Genomic DNA, 27,143 nt, shown 5'->3' with positions numbered 1-27,143 from the left:
AGAAAGCTGGTTCAACTTAGAAAATCAATGTAATCAATGTAATAGACCAAAAAAGAAAAAAATAATCATTTCAATAGATACTAGAAAAGGATAACAAAAATTCACGACTATAAAAACAAAACTCTCAGCAAACTAGGAATGGAACCAAAGTTCCTCAACCTGATCAATGATCTATACAAAAAACCTATAGTTAACATCATACTTAATGGTAAATGACAGAATGGTTGTCTGTTTATCTCATCACTCCTATTCAACATTGTACTGAAGGTCTTAAGACAATGCGTTAAGACAAGAGAAAGAAATAAAAGGCATTCATACAGATTGGAAAGAAAGAAATGAAACCGTCTTTATTTACAGATGATATTGACTGCCTATGTAAAAAAAATCCCAGAGAATCTACAAAACAGCTACCAGAATTAATGCATGAGTTCAGCAAAGTTATAGGATGCAAAATTAAAATATGAAAAACAATTATATTTCTATATATTAGCAATGATTAGAAATGAAATTTTTTAAAGTACGATTTACAACTACACTAAAGCCCATTAACTACATAAGAACAAATCTAGCAAAATATATGCAAAATCTTTTCCCTGAAAACTTCAAAACACTGATGAAAGAAACCAAAAAATAAATGAGAGGTATACCATTTTATGCACTGGAAAACTCAATACTGATGTCAATTCTCGCCCAAACTGATTTATAAATGCAATACAGTTGCAATAAAATCCAACCAGCATTTTCTTTTTTGTAGAAACTGACAAGTTGAAAATGGAAAGGCAAAGCAATTAGAATAGCCAAAAAATTTTTGAAAAAGAAGAAACAAGTTGGAACCTTCACACCACTCAATTTTGAGAATTAAGACAGTATAGTATTTGCATAAAGATAGAAATACAGATCAATGGAAAAGAACTGAGAATGCAGAAATAAACTCTTACAGTTACGGTCAATTGATTTTTGACAAGAATACCAAGGCAATCCAATGGGGGAAAAATAGTCTGTTCTACAAATGGTGCTGGAATGACGTTGCACCCTCCCCTAGCTCACAGAAATTAACTCAAAATGGATCAGAGACCTAAATGTAAAAGCCATTTTTTAAAAAAATTACACAACCATAAAATCCTTAGAAGAAAACATAGGCATAAATTTTCATGACTTTGGATTAGGCAGTGGTTTTTTAAATATGATTTCTTACATTTCAAAAGCAGAAATGACAAAAGAAAAAAATAGATAAATTGAAGCTCATCAAAACTGAAAATTTTTGTGCTTCAAAGGACATCATGGAGAAAGTGAAGAGACAACCCACAGAATGGGAGAAAATATGTGCAAATGATTTATCACAGCTTGATTTTTGACAAATGTAAAAAGAGAATAAAGTGGTGAAAGGATACTCTTTTTTCAACAAATGGTGTTAGAACAATTGGCTGTCCATACGATAAAAATGAACTTCACAAATGTACAAAAATCTACTCAAAATGGTTAAATAGGTCTAAATGCAAAGCCTAAAGCCACAAAACTTTCAGAAAACATAGGACTTTGAGTTCGGCAAAGATTTCTTAGCTACCACACCAAAAGCATGATTCATAAAATAAAAAAATTGATAAACTGGACTTCATTAAAATTAAGAACCTCTGCTCTTCAAGAGACACCATTAAGATAATGAAAAGCCAAGCCACAGAATGAGAAAAATTATTTGCAAATCACTTACCTGTCTGATAAAAGACTTATACCCAGGATACACAAAGAACTCTCAAAACTCAAAAATAAGAAATACAAGCACCAGCATTTTAAAAAGGGCAAAAGATTTGAACAGAAATTTTATTAAAAAAACAAAAGATGTCAGGATGACAAATAAGCACACAGAAAGATGTTCAATACCATGAGCCATCAAGGAAATGCAAAGCAAAAGAAGAGCGATATTACCATATACCTATTAAAATGATTTAAATTAAATTCAAATTTAAAAAGAAAAGGCACTGAAAATATCTAGTACAAGTGAGAATGTGGAGCAACTTGAACTCTCAGATCTTGCTGGTAAGAATAAAAACTGGTATAGTGACTTTGGAAAACAGTCTGGCAACTTCTTATAAAGTAAAACAGATACTTGCTATATGACTCAGTAACCTCACTTCCTAGATATTAAAACGAAATGCGATGAAGGTTTATTTTCACACAAAAACCTGTATGTGAATGTTTATGGCAGTTTTATTCATAATCATCCAAAACTGGAAACAACCCAAATGGCATTCAACTGGTGGTGCGTCCAAACGACCAACTACCACTCAGCTAAACAAAAGGAACCAGCAGGTTATATAGATAATGATGTGCAAGAATCTCGGGCGCACTGTGCTAGGTGAAAGAAGCCAGACACAAAAGGCTGTACATACGGTTCCACGTACATGGCATTTTGGAAAAGTCAAACCTATAGGGTCAGGAAGCAGATCCGTGGTTGCCAGGGGGCAGGGGCAGGGAGAGCGGACCGCAAAGGATCAGTGGGAGGCGGCATCTTTTGGGTTGTTCTCTCATAACTTGATTGTACTGGAAATTATATACACATACGCGTTTGTCAAAATCTGCAGAACTGTATACTGAAAGGAGCAAATTTTACTGCATGTAAATTTTATACCTTAATAAAAAGAACAAGAGGAAGACCCAGGAAGGAGTAGGAGAGAGCACCTGAGGGGCTAGCCAGACAGGTAAAGCGTGGCCTTTCCTCCTTCTGGGAAAGAGTCTATTTTGAGACAAGATCTGGAAGGTAACTGCCATCTCCTTGCTGCTGGCTGCTGGTCTCTACTAACTGCCTGGGTCTCTCCTGCTGCAATCGGACCTCTCCTGCAGCCCGAGGCCAATAGTAACAGACCGCGCAGATCCAGGTAAGACCTTGTGCCGTAACCCTACAGGAGTCCGAGGGTTTCCCTAGGCTTAAGAAGCCTCGGTGCTCAGCTCTCTCATTCACTAAACACAAAGCCAGGTGGGCCGCAAGAGGGTGTTGGCTTGAGAGAAGAGTCTCGCAAGGCTCTTGGGAGGGGGGATTTCAGCAAATTGGGCTGGAGAGTGAGAAAATAAAATATTAATAAGCCAATCTCTCTCACTCTCATATACACTCATACTCACAGACCACTGGCCAAAAAGCAGAAATCTTGTGTCACAAATATTAACAGATGCTAAAGCCCCTGTGCAGAGGCTGAGGCATCAGTGAAATCTGATGGAATTCTGCTGACAGCTCTCACATCTCCAGTACAAGGACGGTGCATCTAAATGCTGACCAGCTCTCTCCTCCAACAGAAACAATGATTAACTACCGAGCCCCTTTGTTTGCCTCCATCAAGGCAGATGCAGTAAAAGGAAAGAACTTGTCTTTAATTGGTAAATAATAACAGGTATCATTCAATGCTGAGATTTTGCAACAGCAGGTAAATAGGACCAAATTAAGGGTTTGTTGGTTTTCCCTGAGACAGAGAGAGAAGGGGAGGAGGAAGATGTACCCACATTACACCAAGCGGAGTTAAGGGGGGTCCCGACAGTACAGCAATCCTCAACCCAGGGACGAGCCTCGGGGTCTGCTATTAAAATAAGTCCTGCAAGTGGTTCTGGTCCAAATGGTTAGGAACAGGTGATCCTAGGGCCATATGGGGAGACAGCGGCCACCGGGGCAATGTTTGGGATGCTATTCTCCAAGTCAAGACCTGGGGGAGAGGCCTATGAATAATCACAATGCCCCACCTGCATTTCTAAAACCCAGCACTTCTGAAACCCAATCTCCGGCTGCCTGCAGGCTGCAGCTTTGATGTGAGGCGCGGGTGTGCAGTTACACTGCCCAGTGTGCCAAAGACTGAAAGAAATCCAAGCAGTTGGCTTACACACTGCAATCGTTTCTGTCTCTCCTCTCCGAGTTTCCAAGGGGGCTCCCTGGGCCCACTGCAATATGTTTGCTGCTTGCCAATCTTAGGAAAGGCTGGAGGCAAAGAAGAATAAAGAATGCATGGGTTTGAAATAGAAAGAAATGAAATGGGGGCTAGGGCTGGGGAAGACAAAAGACCCCTGCGAAATCTACTATTTTGCATGGCTTCTGTTATACTCAGCTTGCCCCTTTATCCTAAAAGGCAGTGTGGTTCATGGAGTGTGTGTGTGATGGTGGGGAGGGGAGGACTTCAGGATGCCCTAGAAAGCCAGATTTAGGGGTTAAAAAAACAAAACAAAACAGGGCATGCATGTAAATTTGAATTTCAGATGAACCATGCATAATTATTTAGTATAAGTATGTCTCATGCAATACTTAGGGTAGACTTATACAAACAAATTATTTTCTGTTTATCTGAAATTTAAATTTAACTAGGCGGCCAGTATTTTATGTGACAACCCTACCAGAAAGACTTTTCAAACTACTCATGTCCTCCCCCAATTCTGACAATCCCTCTCCCCCCTGGTTGGGACCCCTACACCAAGGGATGCATCAGTCAGCTGCCAATCCACCCTACTACCTCTTCTGGAGCCTCCACTCACCCACGCCAAGGACGGAACAGCAACCACTGCTGTTCTCTTTGCATCCAAGTCTGAAATCACCTCTAAAGTAGGAGCCAAAGAGCTGTGATCTGATTTTCCAAACCCACCCACCTGTCAGAGGGGACCCAGGGCTGGTGAGCAGCTCCCCACTGCTCTGGATATCAGGTAAGAGGGGAGGGGACTATCTGTCTTGCCAGCAGACCTGTCCCCATTCCTGTTCTAGTCCTTTTTTCCTGTTTACAAACACACAAAACTGATAACTAAATAGTTTGAAATAAAAGGAGTTGACAAGAGTCTGACAGCTTCTATTTCTCCTGCATGGTAGCAGTGGGAAGCTCAGGAGATCTCAGTAGAATCCCATTAAGATATAAAATAAAATCAATCAAGGAAAAATAATCTTAAATTATAACTTAGAAGGCATATCTGCACGGTCCCTTGAATACTGCACAATGCTCAATTAGGTGCTTAATGGCTTTTTGAAAATATTACATATTTTAAACTTCTTATTTTGTCATAGTGACACCTCTCTAAATTTTTCCTTTACAAGGAATAAAGATTGCTGTGTATTTGTGTGTGTGTGTGTGTGTGTGTGTGTGCGACTGGTGATCAAAGTTGTATTATCTCTGCTAACAAACTTACTCATTTTCTTTATATTTTAAAGTCTCTTTAGATTCTTTTTTGAAACTTTTTATTTTGAAATACTTTAAAACATGTAGCACAGCCACAAAAATAAACAAACCCATACAGAGAACTCCAACATACCCTTATGCCCCAGATACCCAGATCCACTGATTTTAACATTTTGCCACATTTAACACATCTCTATCTATGTCTCCATCTATCTATCAACCCTTCTATCTATTATCTACTTGTCTGTCTGTCTTTTTGCTGGTGGAGGGGTCTTGCCTCAATGTTGATGACTGCTGACTCATCAGGGCAGTGGCTGCTGAAGGTTGGGGTGGCTGCGGCAATTTCTTAAAATAAGACAGCAATGAAGTTTGCTGCATTGATCGACGACTCCTTTCATGAATGATTTCTCTGTAGCGTGCAATGCTATTTGATAGCATTTTACCCACAGAACTTCTTTCAAAATTGGGGTCAATCCTCTCAAACCCTGTCACTGCTTTATCAGCTAAGTTCATGTAATATTCTAAATCCTTTGTTGTCATTTCAGCAATGTTCACAGCATTTTCAACAGGAGTAGTTTCCATCTCAAGAAATCGGTATCTCTGCTCATCCATAAAAACCAACTTCTCATCCATTCAAGTTTTCTCATGAGATTGCAGCAATTCTGCCATATCTTCAGGCTCTGTGTTGAATTCCGGCTCTCCTGCTAGTTCCACCTCATCTCTTGCTATTTAGTTACTTCCTCCACTGAAGTCTTCCCTCAAAGTCATCCATGAAAGTTGGTTGGAGCCAACTTCTTCCAAACTCCTGTTCATATGGATATTTTGACCTCCACCCATAGACCACAAATGTTCTTAATAGCATTTTAAACCTTTCCAGAAGGTTTTTGATTGACTTCGCCTAGATCCATCAGAGGAATCACTATCTATGGCAGCTATACCCTTACAAAACATATTTCTTAGATAATTAGCTTCAAAGTTGACATAACTCCTTGGTCCATGGGCTGCAAAACGGAATTTGTGTTAGCAGTCAGGAAAGCAACACTCATCTTGTTGTACATCTCCATCAGACCTCTTGGGTGAAGAGATGCATTATCAGTGAGCAGTCATGTTTCGAAAGGAATCTTTTTTTCTGAGCAGTAGGTCTCAACAATGGGCTTAAAATATTCAGTAAAGCGTATTGCAAATAGATGTGCCGTCATCCTGCTTTGTTGTTCCATTTAAAGAGCAAAAGCAGAGTAGATTAAGCATACTCCTTAAGGGACCTAAGATTTTCAGAATTATAAATGAGCATTGGCTCCATCTTCAAGTCACCAGCTGCATTATCCCCTAAGAAGATCCAGCTTGTCCTCTGAAACTTGGAAGCCAGGCAATGGCTTCTCCTCTGCAGTTATGAAAGTCCTAGATGGCATCTTCTTCCAATAGATTGAAGATCTGTCATTCAGTCGTGACACTCTCCCGGTCAGAAACTCAGCACGATTTCCCATTTCCTGTCAGACAAAGCCTAGTGTGCTGTGCTGGCATCTAAAGCCCTACAAATCATCACAGACCAGACTCCCAGTTTCATCGCCTACCTCTCCCTGGATAACACGTCTGCTCCAATCATACCAGCTATTTGCTATCTCTGGAAGTCACCTACCACAATATGATTCTAAAAGTGTAATTTTTATGTAATAAATTTAATGCTATTAAAATCAGAGCATAAAATATGAACATATCAATTATTACCATCTGCTTAACATTTCTAGAACTGACAAAATAGACTAAAATGTGAAGGAAGACAAGAATCTATGAAGATCTGGTACAGAAGTTTACAGTCTTCAAAGCCCTTTCCTGTGTAGTATTTCATGTCACCCTCATCGCATCCCTGTAAGGTAAGCAAACCAGGCAGTATCGTCCCCTTTTGCAGAGAGCCTTTGCCCTTGGTTATCAGTGGTCAGAAGCTTCTCGCTCTGAGCCCAGAGATCTTCCTACTCTACTCTAAGCTGTTATTTATCCCAACTTAATTTAAGACCAGTTTTGCTTTATTCTATTTAATAAAGAAACGCTCATCTTTTTCTCATCCTTGTCTTGGGTGCCCTAGGCCATCTTCATAGATGCGGGTCATATAAAGTGCTGCCCATTAGAGATTTCCTCCCAGCCACTGCTGGACGCAGTGAGTGTTCCTTAGGGGCACTCTCTCCCCAACACATCCCTACAGGAAGCTTGCTGCGTGGATGCGAAAGGCCTCCCACCTGTGGCACAAGGCCAAGGCCTAATCCAGTATAGCTTTCCTTAAATTGTCATTGATCTGATTCCCATACCATAAAACTTAACCTCTCTGAAGTGCACAACTCAGTAGTTTTTAAGGCATTCACAAGGTTGTGCCACAATCACCATTATCTCATACCAAAATGCTTTCATCGCCCCAAAACAAAACCCCCGTACCCAGTGGCAATCACTCCCCATTTCCTCCCTACCCCAGCCCCTGGCGACCACGAATCTGCTTTCTACGGATTTGCCTGTCCTGAACATTTCATGAAAATGGAATCATACGATGTGTGGCCTTTTGTGATTGGCTTCTTTTACTTAGCGTGGTCTTGGGGTTGGTCCATGATGCAGCATGTATCAGCATGACATTCTTTTTTATGGCTGAATAACATGCCGCAGTACAGATACAAGATATCTTGTTTCTCCATTCATCAGCTGACGGACATTTGGTTTGTTTGTACTTTTTGACTATTATGAATAATGCTGTGAACATTCACATACAAGTTACTGTGTGAGCATGTATTTTTCACTTCTCCTGGGTATTTACCTAGAGTAGAGTTGCTGGGTCATATGGTGACTCTATGCTTAATATTTCAAGGAACTGCCAGACAGTTTAACACAGCAGTTGCACCATTTGACATCCCCCGCCCCCCAGCAGTGTATGAGGGTTTCCGCTTCTCCCCATCCTGGCCAACACTTATTAGTGTCCTTTTTTATTATTATCATAGCCATCCCAGTGGGTGTGAAATGGTATCTCATCGGGGTTGTGATTCCCTTAAATTTATAAAGCAAATTGTGATAATCACAAGTGAGACAGTCTGTTCTATAACTCGAGAGAATTGGCCACTGTGTGCACTTTATTTTGGTTATCTTTTGGTCACTTACTCCTAGGAAGACCCCAGAACTTGTGTATGAATCCAGAGAGGCAATAGCTCTCACACAATAGTACTTACTTGAACAGGACATGCCCTCTGTTATTTATTCATTCAACAAACATTGATTGGGCGCCTACTGTCAAGCACTGCAATGTTGCCACCTGACCCCTTCCAGGCATATGCGCAGAGCACCTTAGAGGACACACGCTCTGCAGGTTTCCCAATTTCTAACCTCTAATATCCATTTAAATCTACAAAGGCTCAGATTGTAAAAAAAAAAAAAAAAAAAAAATTGCAGAGGAGAGAACAGCATTAATTTTCAAAGAGTTCTTATAAATTAACAAGGACAAGTAGAGCTCAATGGAAAACCTGTTAATGGAGATGAACATGCTATTCAAAAACGTAAAAATTCGAATGACTAACAAACCACATGATATGAAAAAAAATAGGAAATTTCACTAGTAGGCAAAGAAATACAAATAGAAACAATATTTTGCCTTTTAAATTAGCAAAGCTTTTTTTTTTTCATGGTAATAATGTTGGCAAGAATGCAACGAGCAGGCACCCTCCTACGCTATCAGTAGGGCCATGCATTGGCTCAGGCTTACTGGTTGGATGAAGAGCCATAAAAATGATTGACTCAGTAACAGCTTCCCCCACCCTCACCCCCCACCAGGAATCTATGCAAAAGAAACCTTAGGAGCTTGGATAAGCTTTATACCCAAGAATGTTTATGAAATTTAAAAATTAGCAATAGTACAATGTTGAACAATTGGGGAATAGTTAAATTATGGTGCTTTCATCCCCAGGAATATCTCAAGGTCTTTTAAATGCTTTATCTGCAGAAAATTTAACGTCATAGGAAATTTTTCAAAATATAACGGCTTTTATTTTAATTGTGCAAGGGTACACAATTGCATTTATGGCATGACCCCAATTTAAAAATATATCTATGTTAACAGAGGTAGGATGTTTCAGGTGGTGGGATTATAAGATTTTTTTTTTACTTTTTTCTCCAAGCCATTTAATATTTTCCAACTTTTTAATCATATGTTTTATTCTAAAAAGAGAAAAATGACAAACATGAAAAATGGAGAAAATGTGTATTTTCATTCTGAGCTTTTTAAGGAATAACAGGCTAAAGAAACTCCTCTTATTATAGGAGAGATAAGATGAATATTCAAATGACTACAATGCCACGCAGAATAAATCAAGTGGGGAAATTACTCATACCAGCAAAAGAAAACATGTTTGGTCAGTGGGGACTAAGAAGGCTTAATGTAGTGCCATGGAGAAGGGCCTTGCTGCAAGGGCAAGATCTCAGCAGCCAGCATCACAGTGGAGGAAACAGCATGAATAAGAAGACAGAGGCAGAGCAGTACAAGGCTGCACAGGAAACACCAGGTAGTCAATACCCACCAGAGCAGAACAAGCAAGTAGAGGGCTGGTTAGAAATACAGCGGCGTTCACAGCTAGATCGCGAAGTGTTTCAGTATCAGGGTAAAGAGTTGGCCCATAACGCCAGAGAAATCTGCAAACATTTGATGGCTGAACTTACAAAAATAAAAAGCATATTCATTTTTCAAATTATAAAAGAAATACGCTTCATTATAAAAAATTTCACAGTCATAGAAAATTTTAAAAGTCAACATTTCTGTTTCTTTTTTCTTTTTCTTTCTTAATCCACGCATGTTTTTTTTCCATTTCATGAAGCTGTGGATTTTACTGTTTACATAATTTGATATCTTGCTTTTTTCACTTAACATTATAACATAAGCATGTTACCTTATTATTACAACTTCCAAAGCTGCAGGCTTTTAACAGGGAAATGTGATGAGAGCTGAAATTCAGGAAGATTAATGTGGTAGCTGTGCATAGGAAAGAGCAAAGAGGAAGATGCTAGAGGCAGAGAGTCCGATAAGAAAGTTGAAGAAATGGCACAACTGAGAAGGACCACGGGTTTTAGAGAGGAAAGGCGAGCATCTGTAGGGCTGAGTGAGGAGCAGGGAAGCCAAAACAGACAGAATATCTGACCATGGGTGATGGGGAGTGAGGAGTACAGGGCTTAGAATTCATAATCCACACACAGAAGTCCAGGGAGGAGCCAGTGTCTGGGTGAGCACAGTATGAGTAAGAAAGTTATCATGACAGCTAAATGGAAGGGAAAAATTCAAGGAAGAGCGGGAGGGCACAGTGGAAGAGGCTGAGAAGATACGAATGAATCACAAGTCGTCAGGGGGCCCCACCGCTGACCTCCAATTGAGCATCAGCAGGGAAGTCCAGACTGCAGGTAGTCACATCATGGGGGCAGGGAGAGGGGCAGGAGAGAAGGTGACTCTGTCTCAGGATTCTTGCCACCTGGACCGCTGGTGCTTGGGCAGGACAAGTGTTCTGAGCATTCCATTACAAACCAAGATGCCACTTGCTGGATTTTCTGAGTAGTACCCCTGATTTCAAATATTCTGCCCCCATTTTCTTGAAATGCTCTGGGGTGCAATTTTCAGATTATAAAATGCAACTTTAAGACTGCCCGTCACACCTGGAAGTCACACAAAACTCCCACATCAGACCTATTCCAAATCTGTGGGGAAGCCGACAGGAAGCAAGAACTTCTGCCAGGCACGGCTCCCTACTACCACTGCCCCCACACCACCCAGCCCCTGCTACCCCACCCCCCAAGGTGTGGGAACCACACATGCACAGCAGGATAGAAAAGTGGAAAAATTCCCACCCAAGCCAAGGACTCAAGTTGGGGCGGGGGTTGGGGGTGAAGGAGAGGCAGGCTGGGTGGGAGCACCTTGGAAAGCCTTCCTGGGGAAGCTGGATAGTGGCTTCGCCCACCCACAAACTGCTTCTCATGCAGTTCTCTGACCTCTGGGGTAAAAAAGAGTTCACTTTGTGGCCTGGCAAAAAGTTCTGGGGGCTAGAAGTTTATTTATAATCCAAGTGCAATCAAGTTTCTCTCCTCCCAAAATCTCATCTTGGAGAACAATCATCCACCACCACCCCCACTCCCCCAAATTCTCCCACCCTCAGCTTCCTCCTCCCCCTTCCAGGAAAGTTAGATAAGCTTCCATTGTTCAGTGTGAGTGCTGGTGACAGCTGAGGATGATGTTGGGCTGTGTAGGTGGAAGGAATGGGCTGACAAAAAGTGGGAATCAGAGTGAGGGAGGAGGGAAAACAGCACCCCACCTAAACCTGAGTGCCAGTTCCCACCGTGTACAGGGAAGTACAGCTCCTTCCACGTCTTCCCCACACCCTAACCTTCACCCACCCACCCACAGCTCCTCCCTCCCTCCACTCCTCACTTCCAAGGCCCATTTCAGGTAGAATAAATTTGGAAGGGGTCGGGGCAGGGGGGAACCCATTAAAGAGAAGGTGAACCCGCCAGCAAGGCTCTCACCTAACCTCAAATTGAGCAAAAGATTTGCACGGAACTGTATCTGTCGGTCTGGCACGCATGGGCGCTGTCCAGCACTGCACAGGAGGCCTGTGGAGGAGCATCACCAGGAGGGAGGGGGGCTCTTGGGCTGCTCAAGACCAGGCAGGAAAGCCCCAGCTCTACCAAGCACCTGAGCAGAGGTCTGGGGGTCCCAGAGGTTACCTGGGAGAGGGAGTCAAGGTGCTACAATGGAAGAAGTGCTAAGCTGGGAGTCAGGAGATCCCAGGTCCAGTCTTAACCTCCCTGAATCTCACTGTCCTAAAATGGAGCTAATGGTACCTGCTGCTAAGACACAGATGCAAACCCATTACAGGGGTAAAGCAACATAGGTTGCGGCTAGCTGTGCCATTAGCAGTTTGTAGGGCTGGGAATTTGATAGAAAATTCCATAGGGCTGGGCCATGCCTCCTTCTGCTCAATACTGTTTCCCATCATCCAGGACTGCAAATGACACAGAGCAGGTACCAATAATGCTTGTTAAATGAATCAATGAAATAAAAAAGAAGTTGACGGCTGCAGGGCACTTTCAAGGCCTCATATATTCCAGCTCACAATACAAGAAAGTCCCAGCGCTTCTGAGCATCAAAAGCCAGATGGGGGTCGGAGGCAGGGCGGGGGCAGGATTCCCACCCCCAGTAACGCCCAAGCTCAGGACAGAACGAGAGGAAAGAGGTGGGCATGTGAATGCGTTCCTAACTGTCCCGGGCACTCGGGGTTTGGGGATGATTTCAACCAGGGAGGTGAACCGTGGGAGAGGTCTGCAGGCCCCTGTGGGAAGAGCGGACGCGCTGCTGGTCTGGGAGCCGAGAGGGGAGCCGGGAGGCCGGGGTTGCAGCAGTGGTTGGTGGTGTACTAGCTGGCTGACCTGGAGCACGTTGCTGGGAAGTCCCCGGAGGCTGAGCCTGGGAGGAGAAGCGCAATGATGGGGGCAGGACGCGCATGGAGAACGGCGAAGGACCTGGCGCGCCCAGTGGCAGTCCCTCTCCTCATACGCTGCGACACCTAAGCAAGTCCCTCAGCCTCACTGGGTAACCCCTGAGGTTTCTTATTATGTAAAATGGGAGAATGGGACAGTCCCCGAGGGCAGATATCTGGGACTCTGTGAGTCTCTCGGTGATGTGACTCAGCCTCCCAGACAGAAAACCAAGAGTTGGCCCCAGGCCTCCACTGACTCCCCGCAGTGCTGCTAACAAGGGGCAGGAAGAGGGACCAGAGATGGTGCCGTGCATCTTGTCTAAGCATCAGCTGCCTCCATTGTGGGTGTGTGAGTGTATGGGGGTGCAAGCAGTGAAAGTGTGATGTCTTCCCCAGGGCCAATGGAGACTTTATTTGGGTGCAGTCCATCCCCTTGGGGTGCCCTTAGACGCAACCATCACTGATGGAAGTCTATAAGAAGTACCCAGTGGGAAAAGTATTTATGGCAAATGTTCACTTGTAGACTGACCCCCACTGCGTGCCCCACCACCCCCAATACCCTGAGCTTAAGGTCTCTGCTCTGTGAATTACCACACCACCACCTCTCCAGCCCGCGTTAGAGCAGATCATTGAAATTAACTTTTTGTTTGTTTGGGTGCATGGTCCAGGAATCGAACCCAGGTCTCCCGCATGAAAGGTGAGCATTCTACCACTGAACCACCCATGCACCCTGAGATTAACATTTTATTTTTAAAAAGTACCTATTTTTAAAAGACATGGCAGAAACTGTTAGTTGTCCACCTAAGTTCATTCTCCCCTTTTCCAAAGTAATGAATAGTAGGTGAGTACACAGCCCCCAGCTAAGTGTGGTCATGTCACTATGTTTAGGTCAAAGGGTGTGAGTGGCAAAGAGACGTGCAACTTCCGTGTCATTTTCCATTCCACTCCAAGACACACCCCTTGCCCTATTCTTAGACCACCACCCTTTCTCACTTTCTTCTGGACTGCGACATGGATAGACCCAAGGTCCAGTGCTGACCCCACAGAAGAGAATAAAGTCTAAGGGGTAGTGGAGCAACCTCACAGAACTGAGCCACCGTACCCATCTGAACCCATCCACACCTGGACTATTCTCTGAGAGAAAAATGAACCCTCATCTCTTTCATGCCATCTGTATTTTGGTGCCTTTTGTTATAGCAGCTTAATTTTTACCCTAACTGAAACCCTTGCAAATAGCAGCAGTTCCTAGCTCCGAGCATCCAAACAGCAGCTCTCCTCCCATCCCTCCGCCTCTTCCCGCGTCGCATGCTCCAGTGCAGAAGGGAGAGGTCACAGCCTGCAGAGCGCTCAGAGATGAGGAGGGCAGGATGAGGGTGGAGGCACGAAAACGGGAGGTCCACTTCAGTAACAGTTGAAGGGTTCCAAGGCAGTGGTCCGGATAAGAACTGGGACCGAGCCCAGAAAAAAGACCAGAGACAGAGCAGAGTAGCTGGATTCTCAAGGGCAGACAGAAGTTTAGTGGCCCCGCTCTGCAAGTTGGGAAACAGAGTCCCAGAGGAAAGAAGGAATGGGCTCTACATTATCTCCAGGAGATGAGCTGGGTGTGGGGGAAAGAACATGGGATCCGATATCAGAAGATCTGAGTTGAGGCTCCAGCTTAGTTACTTAGCAGGTGAGCGGTATGGACTAACCAACCTTAATAAGTCTCCATTTCTTCTTCCGTAACATAAGCGTGATACCACCTACTCAAGGACTGTGTGAAGATTAAGTTGAACTAAATAGGGCATATATAAAATGTTGGGATAATACTTATTACCCCACTCCCCACCTGGATTTGGAAATAGTGAAAGCGGGACACCTTGAGCCCCAGTCAATCTCTCCCCAAGCCCCCCAGGAGAAGTGGGAGAAACCAAGAACCCCAGCATTTGCCTGGTACCTGTCTTCCCCGGCACAGTGCTGGGGCTTCACCGGGGGCATCTCCAAGGGGAGTGACACACAACTGTGCCCCAAGGAGTGCAGGAAGTGGGCAAAAGCTGGGGGCAAGGCCAAGGTCCCTGGGTCCTTGTGGGCGCCACCCCAGGGGCTCTCCCTGGGAGAAGCGAGGCCTCCAGAACTGGGACCACCTACCCTGCTTGCAGCAGGGGCTCCCTCTCCTTGACCAGTGGCCTCTGCACAGGGACGGCAGCCTTCACTGCAGCATCCACAGGGCTTCTCCCTAAAGACAGGGAATTGGGAGGTGTGAGTCTCTGTCCTGGGAGGGAAAGCAAAGACCACCCTCCTTCTCAGGGGGCCCTCAGTGAGCTCCAACTTGGCCTGCAGCAACACGGGGACTTTAAACCTTAGTTCCCAGTGCTTCCCAACAGTGAAAGGCAAGCAAACAAAAGGCCCCTGAGTACCTTGCGTCAGGGAAAGGGAGTCCTGGGGCTTAGGGTGCTTCTCAGCCACACTGGGGGAGAGAGGGGAGTCTTTAGGCAAGTGGGGCAGGTAAAGTCCCTGGGGTCTGTCATGAGACTAGACAGAGGGTTTGGGGCCTCCCTGCCCTGCAAGTCTCCTCTCTCTTCCTTGGTTTGATTGTCCTCCTCTTCTACAATCCAAGTTCTTTTTTTCTTCAAAAACTAATCATTTGAGAAGGTGGTAGAAAGTGAACTCAAAACCCAACCCTGCTCTGGCCCCCAGAGGCTGGGCTTCTCCTCACAGCAGCATCCACCAAGGGGCGGCCACTTCTCGGCCGCTTTGTTTCTCCACCCCTCAGTATCACCCGTCAGTGCTCCTCTGCACGGGCTGCTGGGTGTGTCTGGGAGTTTCGTCTTCTCCTGGATGGTGAGCACCCACACTGGCCCAGTGTATCTTCTCTTGCCTTAGTTTACCCACATTCCCTGCTGGAGGACCCTCAACACTGACCCCTGTTGCTCCCAGATGCTCACGATCTGGCCGTCAAGGGAAAGACACCTGCCCTCTGGCCCCCACCCTGCCACTCCTCCCCACCCCTCCCAGGGCCTCAGGAGCTGCACACCCTGCTCTGACCCCCAGGGCACAGGCAGCGGAGGGTATCTTCCAAGAATGTCACAGGCTTTGGAGAAATGCCATGATGCCCCGTAGAACAAAATAACGCCCGCTGCATGGCACCCCAACCTGAGAGAGCACCCAGGAAAATGGAGAAGGCATATCCTTTCTCCTCTCCACCTGGAGGAAATGGAGTTCCCTGCCCACTCCAAACTCAGAGATGGAGAAAAAGAGCCCTGAGTCTCCAGAAAGAGAGAATAGGGGGGATTCCAAGCCAGCCACACCAGATGCTCTCCATTCCCCGGCCACTTGCATTTGCCTGGAATGACAGAGCATGAGAATCACAAGAGAAAAGCAGCAGCATGTCCATCTCCTGACCACCAAAGCCGGCTGACCATGCCTCATGGCAGCTAGCAAATATAGGGAAACCCAACTGGGCACGTGACCAACAAAGCAGCCATTCCTGAGAAGCCGGCTGTGAATTAAAGTCTGCACCCAGGGAGCTGCCGTGGAAGGAATCCTAAGTAAGGCGGTAATTCCCTCCCCAAATCAGACACTTCCCTAATATATTATCTTTGATGAGTATGAATGTTTGTCAGTTGGGTTTTCTTAAAGAGAACCATGGCTACAACAGAAAGCAGAACCTGGCAAAGTCATACTTGAACTTGAACAACCCCAATAAGCAGAAGAAAGGGCAGCGATGCTCTGAAACTTAAGCAATGCAACACTCACCCATCAGCTCTTGCCTGTTCATTCAATGTCCTCATCCACTCTGGGCATGATCCACAGCAAATTGCTCCCCCAGGGTCTAATTTGGGTAGCTCTCCGAGCAGAGGACCACATCTTATGGTGCCTCCAGGACCTTACACAGAGCCGAGAATGTGGTAGGGACTGAAGAAATGTCTGGCAAGCAGGAAAATGGGCAAACACATCAAGGAATGACTGGTCCGTCCTAACCACAGCCACCACCAGACAGTTGGTATGTACAGAAGGAATCCAGACTGGTCTGACCTCAGCATGAGTGAAAAAGTAATTAAGGGAGAAAGTTTGCCACAAGTAATATGGTGCATTCCAAGCCACCCAATGCATTTAGAAATCCTCTGGGGGTCGGTATTATCCATGCCACAGGCTTCCCTGCTCAATGCAGGTACTGAGAGATGCCTACCTTGGCACCAAGACAGATGGGAACTCTCTTGGAGCCAACGAATCTCACCTGGGCTGCCCCAAGAGCCACAGTGGGACCGGAAGGATGAGCATCGAGGAGAGGACAAATTCTCACCCTACCCCCACCCCACTGTGTCATGCCATTTCACAGAAATGGGAGTTGGGGAAGAGGTCCTTAACAGAGGAGTGAGCCAGGTCCCTGCTGGGAGGACTTCAAACGCTAGTGCAAGTCACTTAAACTAAATTGCCCTAGTCAAAACAAACCTGCTCTAGCTTTCATCACTGATACTTGCTAAGCTCTGGCATTTGGCCAAGAGGCCAGGCACCCCTCAGGTAGAGAGGATCAGGCCTGAGGGAACACAGGCCCGGGGCTGGTGTTTCAACCCCACTTCTCCCCTACTTAGGAACCTTGGGATACCTCTCTTGACCCTTCTCCTACTGTACCATCAGCAAGGCTTCCCATTCTTTGATGGAGAAGCCTCCACTGACCAAGAACTGCCATTTTCCAATTCTCCATGTTAAGAGATTCTTGTCAAGTCAAATCTGTAGCCAGGATGGTGGCACCGACTACAGATGTTCAAGATGCAGCTCCTGTTTTCAAGGCACTCACAGTTAAGGTAGAGGACACAGAGGAAAAAATAGAGTAAGTAATTAAGGTTGAGATGCTGCGTTCAGATGGTAAATGCCTCTGTGGGTTGCCAAGGTCAAGGCCGGCTTCAGGGAGGGGGATGAGCTGTGGGCTGGGAACTGAATAGGGTTTAGATGGGGAGGGGAAATGTTCAGTTGAAAGCAATAGCCCATGCACATTATGGCATGGCCAGGGCGGTTAGGAGGCCATCACAGCAGGATCAGAGAGCGACAGGGCGTGGCAAGTGATAAAACTGAATCATTCAAGGGCTCAGGGGTGGACCACTGCCTGCCACCTTGAGGATGAGGGCTTGGTCTCACAAACACTAAGGAACCACTGCAGGTTGATGAGGGGAGGAGTTCTGCAATGGAAGTGAATATGTAACAGCAGCTACTGAGTATTGAGTGCTTACAGCAAATGACCTCATTTAATTTTTATGACAGCCCTAAGAAGTGAGTGTAATTAGAACTCTCATTCTACAGATGAGGAAAGTGAGGCATAGAATGGTCAAGCAACTGGTTCCAAAGCCACACAGTTAGAAAATGGTAAGAGCTGGGAACTAAACCCTGCATTAGCTCTAAAACCCATGTTCAACCTCTAGGCTACATTACTCCTCAAAGGAAGAACAATCTGTCTATAGTTGCAAAGAGAGATGAAGAGGGCAAAAGAGAGGAGAAGCAGCTGCTCTTAGGCAGCTGAGTCTGAAGGCCGTGGAAATGGTCACATTACAGAGCTGGGAAAGGGGCTGGGAAAGAAAGATAAATCCAAGAAATAGAGTTGACCCAGCCCAAACCCAGGGACACCAGCATGTTTATGGGACCCTTGACAAAAGATGGAAAAGTTGGGAGAAGTACCAGTTAGGGGACAAATGATGAGTTCATATTAAAAAGTTGAGAATTCTCCACACGATGAACACCCTTCATTTCTTATTAAGAGGGTCTTCTCCTGTCTAACCTAAACTTCACCTGCAGCCCATCTGACATAACCAGCTGTTCCCTAATCTATATGCATAATCCTCCAGAGGAGAAAGTTTCCACCCTCTTTCAATTCTTTTACCAGCCCGGTTTCTGACAAAACCCACAACCAATCCCTTTTCAAGGGCAGTACATTAATTCCGAGGGGAAATGGACAGGATCTGGTTAGTGTCTGTTCACTGCCAAAGAGTCCAAAATAGGGGACTTATTTATTTTCAAGTCTCTGTGTGTAAAAGCATGCACGCGTGTGTCAAGATCCTGCAGAGTAAACAGCTCTGCCTCTGAGAAGGAAGCCACTTTCATTTTTCCTCAGTGGACGACAAACAGAGATAAACCAGGCGCTGAGTTTTCCCAGGACCTGCTGCCAAGTAATCCCAGCCAAGAGGGCTCTGAGTAAGGTGTCCTTCCTGAAGACACTCTGGGCCCCAAAGGTTGCCAAGACATTACCCCAACAGCCCAACCCACCCTGTCTCTGGGCATAGCCACCCATCTGGACCGAGACCCTCTAAACCCCCTTTGTGGAGCAATTTGGAGAATGAGGAATATTTACAATCCAAGATCAGTAGGCGCCATCTTACTTTCTTGAGAAAGAATGTCTACAGCTAAGAAGTGCCCCAAGAATTCATGAGGCACCAAGAAGTAGAATACCTTCTGTCTACATCTGTGTGTCCATCCAGCTGTTCCCAGGCACATACCACGAGGACTGAGTCCCACATCCCATTCTCCATGAGGGCCTTTAAAGGTGTGGTGGGAGCAACTGAGGAAACAGCGATATATGCATTTTTTTTTAAACCCAAAAGTTGAATTATTTCATGGATACTCGGCAGAGTGTGTGCACTAACCCTAGAAGTCCTAAATCTGCCTGCTCTCCAGGGCAAGGTTCTGCAGAAGGGAACACAGGAGACTCAAGGTCTGCTTGGCTGTGTTTTAGCAGGGCTGTGTCTAAGGTGATTCTCAGTTTGGGTACCCCCACAGGATTGAAGGCTCTGGGCCTTGGGACTTCAGCAAGAGAAAAGAGAATTTCTCCTACAGATGGTAAGTTCTTTCTCCCAAGGCCCAGGGTCTCTCAGCCCAGGCTGTGAGAAGGAATGTATATTCTTGAGAAAAGCCTCATAGGCAGAAGGCTCCTCCTCTGCCCGGGTCTCAGGACAAAATCTGCTAAGTGGAAATCCCTTGGCCTTGCCTCACCTACGATGTGCATACTCAGTGAGGCCTCAAGTAAGTAACAATAAACCTCTCAACCCTCGCCCTGGAAAAGGGGTCCCAGATGGCCTCTGGAGCGGGATGGAGGGTGAGCTAAGAGGACCAGCGGAACCAGAAGGAGAGTTGAACAGGAAAACAAAGATCTCGGCAGGCAGGAGGGAAGAAACAGGACAAAGTCCTCATCAGGGAAGGGGGCAGGGAAAATCCATGTCATTGAAATATTCCCAAAACCTAATTTTAGCCAATAGTTCCTTTCTCCACTAGCATTCTTCCCCAAACCAGGATTTGCAACTGGTGAGTTCCCATCATCCCCTGGGAAGTTTCCTCCTTCGGTCCTTCAAGCATGGAGAGCTTTTCATCCGTGCTGAAGCAGACCAACAGAGAAATGTGCCACAGAAGGCAGAGGAAACCCTCACACTAGGGTCTTTCCAAGATTATGGGATGTTCATGGGTAAACAGAGTTTCTGTTTCATGTGATGGGAAAGTTTTGGTAATGGATGGTGGTGATGGTGGGACAATATCGTGAATGTAATTAATATCACTGAATTGTACACTCGAAGGTGGTGAACATGGGAAGTTTCGTGTTGCATGTGTCACCACAATAAAAAATAAAATATATTGGAAATAGCTTGAGAACACATATTTAATGGGTTGTATCTGCTCAGCTACATAAAAAGTGCTTAGCTTTCTTCCTGTCTTTGCAATCTCATCGTGGATTGCTTGTGATGCATTACATTCTGGTTTGATGCTTATACAATAATGCAATTGTTTTTCTTTCTCTTCTAAAATAATTGTGTGCATGTTCACACACAAACACACACACCTGTCCACCTCCAGTTGACAAGAGCAGAGCTGACGAGAACTGGAGTTCTACACAGCAGCCAAAATGATCTTTTCAAAACACAAATCTGATCATGTAAACTATACTTCCCCTCCCACTTCAAACTTTGATAACTTCCAAATCTCCTGGAATAAAATCCAAACTCCTTAACTCAACTACGTGGGCTTGTGTCATCTGGCTCCTACTGCTTCTCCAATCTCATCTCACACCAAGCCCCGCAGGTCTTGCTATCACTACCCTTGAGTTCAATTCCTCTTCCCTCCTGGTACAGGGCCTTTGAATGTGCTAGTCTCTCTCTTAAGAACACTCCCTACCTGTGCCCCCATCCCCGCTACTTTGTGTAGTTATTTCCCTCTTTGTCTAGCTACTTCCCTACTTTTTAGACTGCAGTCAAAAATTCAATTTCTCTAAAAAGTCTTTCTTGACCTCCCAAAGTGATTGGCCCCATAACAGCCACAAAAGCCCCCATCATCTTCCTTAAAAAAAAAAAAAAAGCTGGAATTTTATAGTTACTAATGGATTTCTCATCCATGTCCATCTTTCCTACTAGACTGTTCTATTTACCACTGAATCATCAGCACTTAGCAAAGTGTCAGGCATTTAATAAGCGCTCAAGAGAAATTGCATGAATGAATGAATGAATGAATGAAGAGCATCAAACCAGTCATGAGCATTCTCCAAAGCTAGATCCACAAATTCCGCTTCAGAACAAAGCTAAGAAACAGCTTAGGTGTAGCAAGGACCTGCCCTCTCTCTTCACCCTGAGCCCAGGAACTGTTCCTTCTCCAGTGTACATAGAACCAGAATCACCTGTTCACTCAACTCTCAATTTCATGAGAGTGTCAACAAATTTCAGACCCTGAGAGTGCTTAACGCCCTACTTTTTCAGACAAGGAAGCAGGGCAGATGGCTAAGATCACACCATCAGGTAGAAAAACGGCAGCATCTACATCTTGATTTTAACGTGCCACTGTTTTAGGCAGAACAGGCTAGGCTAAGCCGCAGTAACAAATAAACCCTGAAACCCCAGTGGCTTAATTTAATACAAGTTTAATTCTGGATTACATGGTTGCCGAGGTCACTGCAGAAGAGGAGTAGAAAAGGACTACCCAAGGGGCCGGGCCTGGAAATGGCGCCCATCACAGCATGCAGTGCTTTCCCCCACATTCTACTGGCTAACGCTCCAGAGTAACCGGGAGGAAGGCTTGGGAACACAGTCTTCCCAAGCGCCTGCAGAGAGAACACATTCTCTCCCCCACTGTCATGCTGTTCCTAATTAGGACGACTCCATCCAGAGTCCTGGGCTGACCTGAAGCCTGCACTGGCCCGGCAGGCCACATCTCTCCGCTGGGAGGACAAAGCCTCTGACCCTGAGATAACACACTGACTGGGAGCCCAAGTTTCCCAGAGCTGAGAACCCTGTGAAAATCCACCCCCGAGGCAAATCTCAGTTCCTCCCAGAGATCAGCAAGTGGTCTTCTTGACAGCTGTGGGATTTGGGGAGCAGAAGGGAGGGAGGGAGACAATGACCAAGACCATGAACTGGTGCTCGGACCAGCCTCATTGCACTCCTTCCAGTGTCCAGCTGGTCCCTTCCTGAAGGAGGGAAGCCTGACACTAAGCCAAGGAAGTCCTATTTCAGTGTCCAAACTCAAGACTCTTATCCTGGTCTTCTGCCAGAGATGCAACAAACTGATGCAGAGGGAGCCCTGGCACTGGAAATTAACCCAGGGCCCTGGTCCTGGCCCCGGCTCTGATTAGGCAAAAGCCTTTATGCCTTTATTTCCCCAAAGATAAAATGGAGATGCTTAGCAGTGACTTTTCCCTATCACCAGAGTTAGTGTGAGGATTAAAGAAGAGAGGTGAGAAATGACATTCAGAATCAAGTGACATCAATTATTATAAATAGAGAGAGTCACCTATAGCTCAAAGGCAGGTCCTTCCCTTTGGCTTTGCTCTGACACTGCAGAAGAGGCTCACTTTCTCAATGCCTGGTCCCACGGTCTCATTTTCAGTGTCCTACCCCAGCTTCCGGAACTCAGCCTGAAATTCTCCAAGCTAAGTGAAATCCTGGGTACTGGTTCTTATACTGCTGTTCCTGGACAGAGAATTGGATACGGATGTTTATTCTGCTAGTGCCAGTCATGGGGCTGGCACCTCACCCACACACTCACATCCAGGGTTCTGCCTGGACAGTCTCCAAGGGACATGGGACCTTGGTGGGCACCAGTCTCACCTGGTCTTTTGATGGCAGAGGTTTGAGAGTTGGGAGGTAAGGCTGGTAGAGGGGGTGGTTGGGATGGGGGGGTGGGGAGGCGGGGGAAGAAGGGGATTCATGAGCCACTAGGAGGCCGTGCCTTGGGCATGCTTTGGCCCTCCCCAGCGCCATGACGTCCCATCAGCTCCCATTATGGAGGACTTCAGAGGCAACTCCCTGCCTTGAGTCTCTTTGCTCTGGGGATTGGGGGCCTCTTGAGGTGAGAAAGGAACTGATAGGACAGCAGGGAGAGGGGGGCTGCGAGAACAGTGAGAGAACCTAGAAGAGCCATGGGGAAGGGGTGGAGAGGGAGGGGAGAGAGAAGGTGTGGAAGAACGAGTAGGTGAGGGAAACAATGGGAGCTGTCAGGAGAGGCTCCCGAGACAGCAGAGAGCGTGGGCCCGGCCTGTGGGTGAGGATGGGGATGCCGCACGGGGGCTCAGAGACAAGGGGAAAGAGCAGGAGGTGGATTTCAAAAGTGGGGGCTCAACAACTATAAAGTTGAGAAACCCAACTGGAACCCCCGATTCTCTCACAACTTCTGATCAGACTTCCTCTGAACAGCGACTTCTGCCTCTAAAGTTTTCTGGTATTGCATTTCTTTCTTTTTGAATGTTACACCATGGGTTTCTCTATCAACTCTACCGTCGGGAAACAAGTAATTTATCCTCAGTTTTGCAGAAGAAGAAACCGAGACTCAAAGGAGAAGCCAACTCAGCCCAAGGATACACAAACAAAATAACAAACACAGAGTCAGAAATTCAAATCCAAGTCCTGCAATATCCAAACAAGTGTGTACTTACCCCTCCCAACAACAGACAGGGCTCTTCCCTATCCCTCTCCTGTCCTCTCAGAAACAATGAGTCCAGGTTTGAACACATCCTGATCTCCTAGGGAAAAAATAAGCCCAAAAGTTCCACCACTACCAACTACAAGCATTTACAGGGAGGCAGCTACAGCACCGGCTGACGCGAGGGATGAATTGGCTGTAACGCCCACTGTGTCCTGTCAAGCAAAGCCGAGCTCTGAGTGGCTGGAGTTTGGGGGTTCCTCAGCCTCCTGAGGGGAGGGTAAAGAGAGAAGGCCTGATGACAGCCACATTTACTCACCTAAACTGTGTCCTACAAAACTACCCATGTCTGACCCTCTAAACACAGGCGTTGCCAGCTTCCTCTCTTGCAGTCAGGATGCCTGGCAGGTTCGCCTTCCCTAAAATTGGGGCAGGCACACCCCCATGATGCCGGGGCCTATGGTCACCACCAGGACCCTCCTCAGATCTCATCCCTCCCACCTCCCGCAAGAAGGACAAACAGCCCGGTCTCCCCACCCGTGGTGCTTCTGCTGTAGCCATGGCAAATCACATGACCCAGGACAAGGACCTGTCTACACTTTGGTCTGATCCTCTGTGAAATGAGATTTTCCCTTTAGGATATGGTAAATATTTATTTACCAGTGCTTGATAAATATTGTTACCAAAATTTGAGGACAAGATGGACAGAGATGGACCTCTGGGGGTGGGGGGTGGAGAGCAGGCAAGGAGCAGGGTATGATCTGGCCGTAGTCCTTCCGTCTCTCCTCCCTTCTCCAGGAGTAGGAGGGGAAGAGGAGCTCACACTTATCTGTATTAGGGGATGCTTAGGAGCTCCTGCTAAGAAGACAGCAAACCTGGGCTCAATTCCCAGTCTTTCCACTTTATACTGTGACTTTGGGCATGTTTCTTAATCTAAGGCCCGGTTCCCTCATCTGTAACATGGGGCTAATAGTACTTTCTCCTAAAGTAACTGTGAGCTGTGTGAAGTGCCAACACATTAGAAAAAAAAGTTTAATCCATTATTAAATTATTATCATTATTATTATGCCCTTCTGCTATTGGAGGGCAGCAGCGGCCCTGCTCCTCCACTCTTCTAATAAATGCCAAAGGTTTGCTCCGTCCCCCTTCCTCGGAGCCGGGAGGTCTTGGCTGCTCTACGCCAGATTATCAGGGTGGGGGTCAGCACCGCCTCGCCACAAGACCGCCCTCTCGTGCCCACTGTCTCCTCTCCATTCTTCTGGGAGAGTCAACCTGTAGCCTGAGCCACGTTCTGCGGAGAGGGAAGTCAACCTCCCTCTTTCTCACGGAAGCCAATCCCCCAAACCTTTTCCCCAAGAATGTGTCTGGGAACAGGGGATTACTTGGCAGGTGCCAATCCTGCAGTTGCCTGACCCCGAGAACCAGCGTCACCTTAAATCTGCGCCGTAGGTGCCTCCCTCCCCCCACCCCGGTCCTGACGCTGCTAGCTGGCCCGGGAGAGGCTGGAGGACAGAGCGGCTTCAAGGCCGGGTGACCTGAGCACCCAGGGCCCCAGGCTTGATCTAATGCTCTGCTGGTGCCATCTGGAAATTCTTTACCATTTCTGCACATGGGGGCTGACATATTCATTCTGCACCGGGCCCCCTAAATTGCGTAGGTTCACCCACAGGTCTCGTGGTAGCTGCTCCTGTCACCTGAACTGCTCCCGAGCACCACCACCGTCACCAGGCTCGGGCTCCAGGACCCGTGCTCAGGCCAGCTCTCACCCGGTGGCTGAACTCGCCTTCCTGCCAGTCTCGAGCTTTTTCTCTGGCTCCTTACAGTCTCTTTTCAACACAGCAACCAGAGGATTTTCTTTTAAAGTGTGACTCTGTTCAAAACCGGGCAGTGGCCCCATTTCACTCAGTGCGAAAGGCCCAGGTTCTGACAGTGGCACATGAGGCCCTTTGTGACCTGCCCCCTCCCTTACCTCGCTGACCTTAATGCCCAGAGTCATCCCCCTCACTCCGTCCGCTCCAGCCACACTGACCTCCTGGTTCTGCAAACAGGCCTCCAGGCGCAGTCCCACCCCAGGGCCTTTGCCCTGACTATTTCCTCTGCTTGGGACACCCTCACCCCAGAAACTCTTGCCCAAACAAAGGACCAGACATCCTTCTAATGCCAGAAAATTCCTCCAAAATCATTTCAACTATTCCTCTGTCTCGAAACTGGAATGCACTTAATCCAGACATAAAAAAAGCATGAGATGTGACTGTGTGATTGTGAAAACCTTGTGTCTGTTGCTCCCTTTATCTAGGGTGTGGACAGATGAGTAAAAAATATGGATAAAAAATAAACAAATAATAGGAGGGACAAGGGTTAAAATATTTTGGATAGATGGAAATACTAGTGGTCAATGAGAGGGAGAGGTAAGGGGTATGGTTTGTATGAGCTGCTGCTTTTTACTTTTTATTCCTTTTTCTGGAGTGATGCAAATGTTCCAAAAAGTGATCATGGTGATGAATACACAACTATGCGATGATATTGTGAGCCACTGACTGCATACCATGTATGGAATGTTTGTATGTTAAGAATGTGTATATGTTATTTTATCAAAAACATATTTTTTTAAAAATCTACAGAAATGCAAGAATAAATCAATGGTCATACTCTCAAAAAAAAAAAAAAAAAGAAAAGCATGAGGGTGGAAGACTCAACTTAACATGGACTCCACTCCAGCTCCCCTCTCTCCAGGCCCATTTCTTCATTGCCAGCCACACTTGGCCTCCTCCACGCCCACCTCCACACCCACCCCAGGGTCCAGAGCACTCCCGACAGGTGACTCACGGGCCACCGTGCACAGTGTGCGACTGCGTCACGGCCCTGCCCTGGCTGGGGGGAGGGTGCTCCAGGTTCATTACAAACCGTAAATAACACTAGCCATAAAGGACACTCCCAGATATCACACACCCACACTCACACCCATATGCACAAGCACACACATGTGCGCACACACACACATGTACACATACACGTGTGAGCCTGTAGTCCAGGCCATGACAGGAGGACACGGGGCTTTTGGAATAGGTGGCAAGTCCAAAGAGAAAAGTTGTCTTGGGGTGAGGCATTTTGAGAACTCTGAATCCTGCCCCCAGGACTCCGATTCTAGTGAAGTCAAGCCTGGGCAGGCGGTGGCCACTGTGGGTGGCGAGAAGGAAAGGGAGTCCCGGCGTCCCTGCACAGCCCGGCCCGCCCAGTGCCCACCGCACCATCTCGGGGGATGAGAAGTGGGTTGGTACGGCCCTTCACTTAGGACAAGCTCGCGGGCCCACTTTCAACTGTCCAATCAAGGCTCGATTGTCACAGCTGAGAGGGGAGAGAGAGAGGGATTCTTCTGGTGTCCTGGGAAGTCAGAAGATGCTCCCCAGAGCTCGAGAGGGCTGGCGGGGTGGGGTAGGGCGGGGCTGCCCTGGCTGAGCTCCTCTTCCCACCTTCCCAGGGATGGACACGCTCTGCAGGGAGAGGAATGCCAGATGGAAAAGCGCCCGCCCACGGGGCTAATTTTAGGCTCCACAGCAGCAACAGCTGCTTCCTGTGCAATGCCCCATGCACAGCTCAGAGGCGATTCAGAAGGCAAAGAAGATACACACATGCACACCTATGCGCACAAGCGTGAATGCACATACACACACGC

General features: G+C 46.5%; 1 protein-coding gene across 5 annotated transcripts in view; it reads right to left on the bottom strand.

Annotated features, from left to right (window-relative positions):
* Positions 1-27,143, bottom strand: part of ADCY5 (adenylate cyclase 5) — a 148,513-nt gene that overhangs the window by 65,476 nt on the left and 55,894 nt on the right. Inside the window, exon 3 of one of the 5 annotated variants that reach the window (XM_077118131.1) lies at positions 14,738-14,825. The exons of the other annotated variants lie outside the window; for them this stretch is intronic. Within the exon in view, the coding sequence (XP_076974246.1) occupies positions 14,738-14,825 (88 nt within the window). The remainder of the gene's footprint in view (positions 1-14,737; positions 14,826-27,143) is intronic. 5 annotated transcript variants of the gene reach the window in all.

This window comes from Tamandua tetradactyla, chromosome 10 (assembly GCF_023851605.1).
Source record: "Tamandua tetradactyla isolate mTamTet1 chromosome 10, mTamTet1.pri, whole genome shotgun sequence".
Classification (NCBI taxonomy): domain Eukaryota; kingdom Metazoa; phylum Chordata; class Mammalia; order Pilosa; family Myrmecophagidae; genus Tamandua; species Tamandua tetradactyla.
The sequence above is the reverse complement of the archived record's forward strand: the minus strand, read 5'-3'. Positions and strand labels throughout refer to the sequence as shown.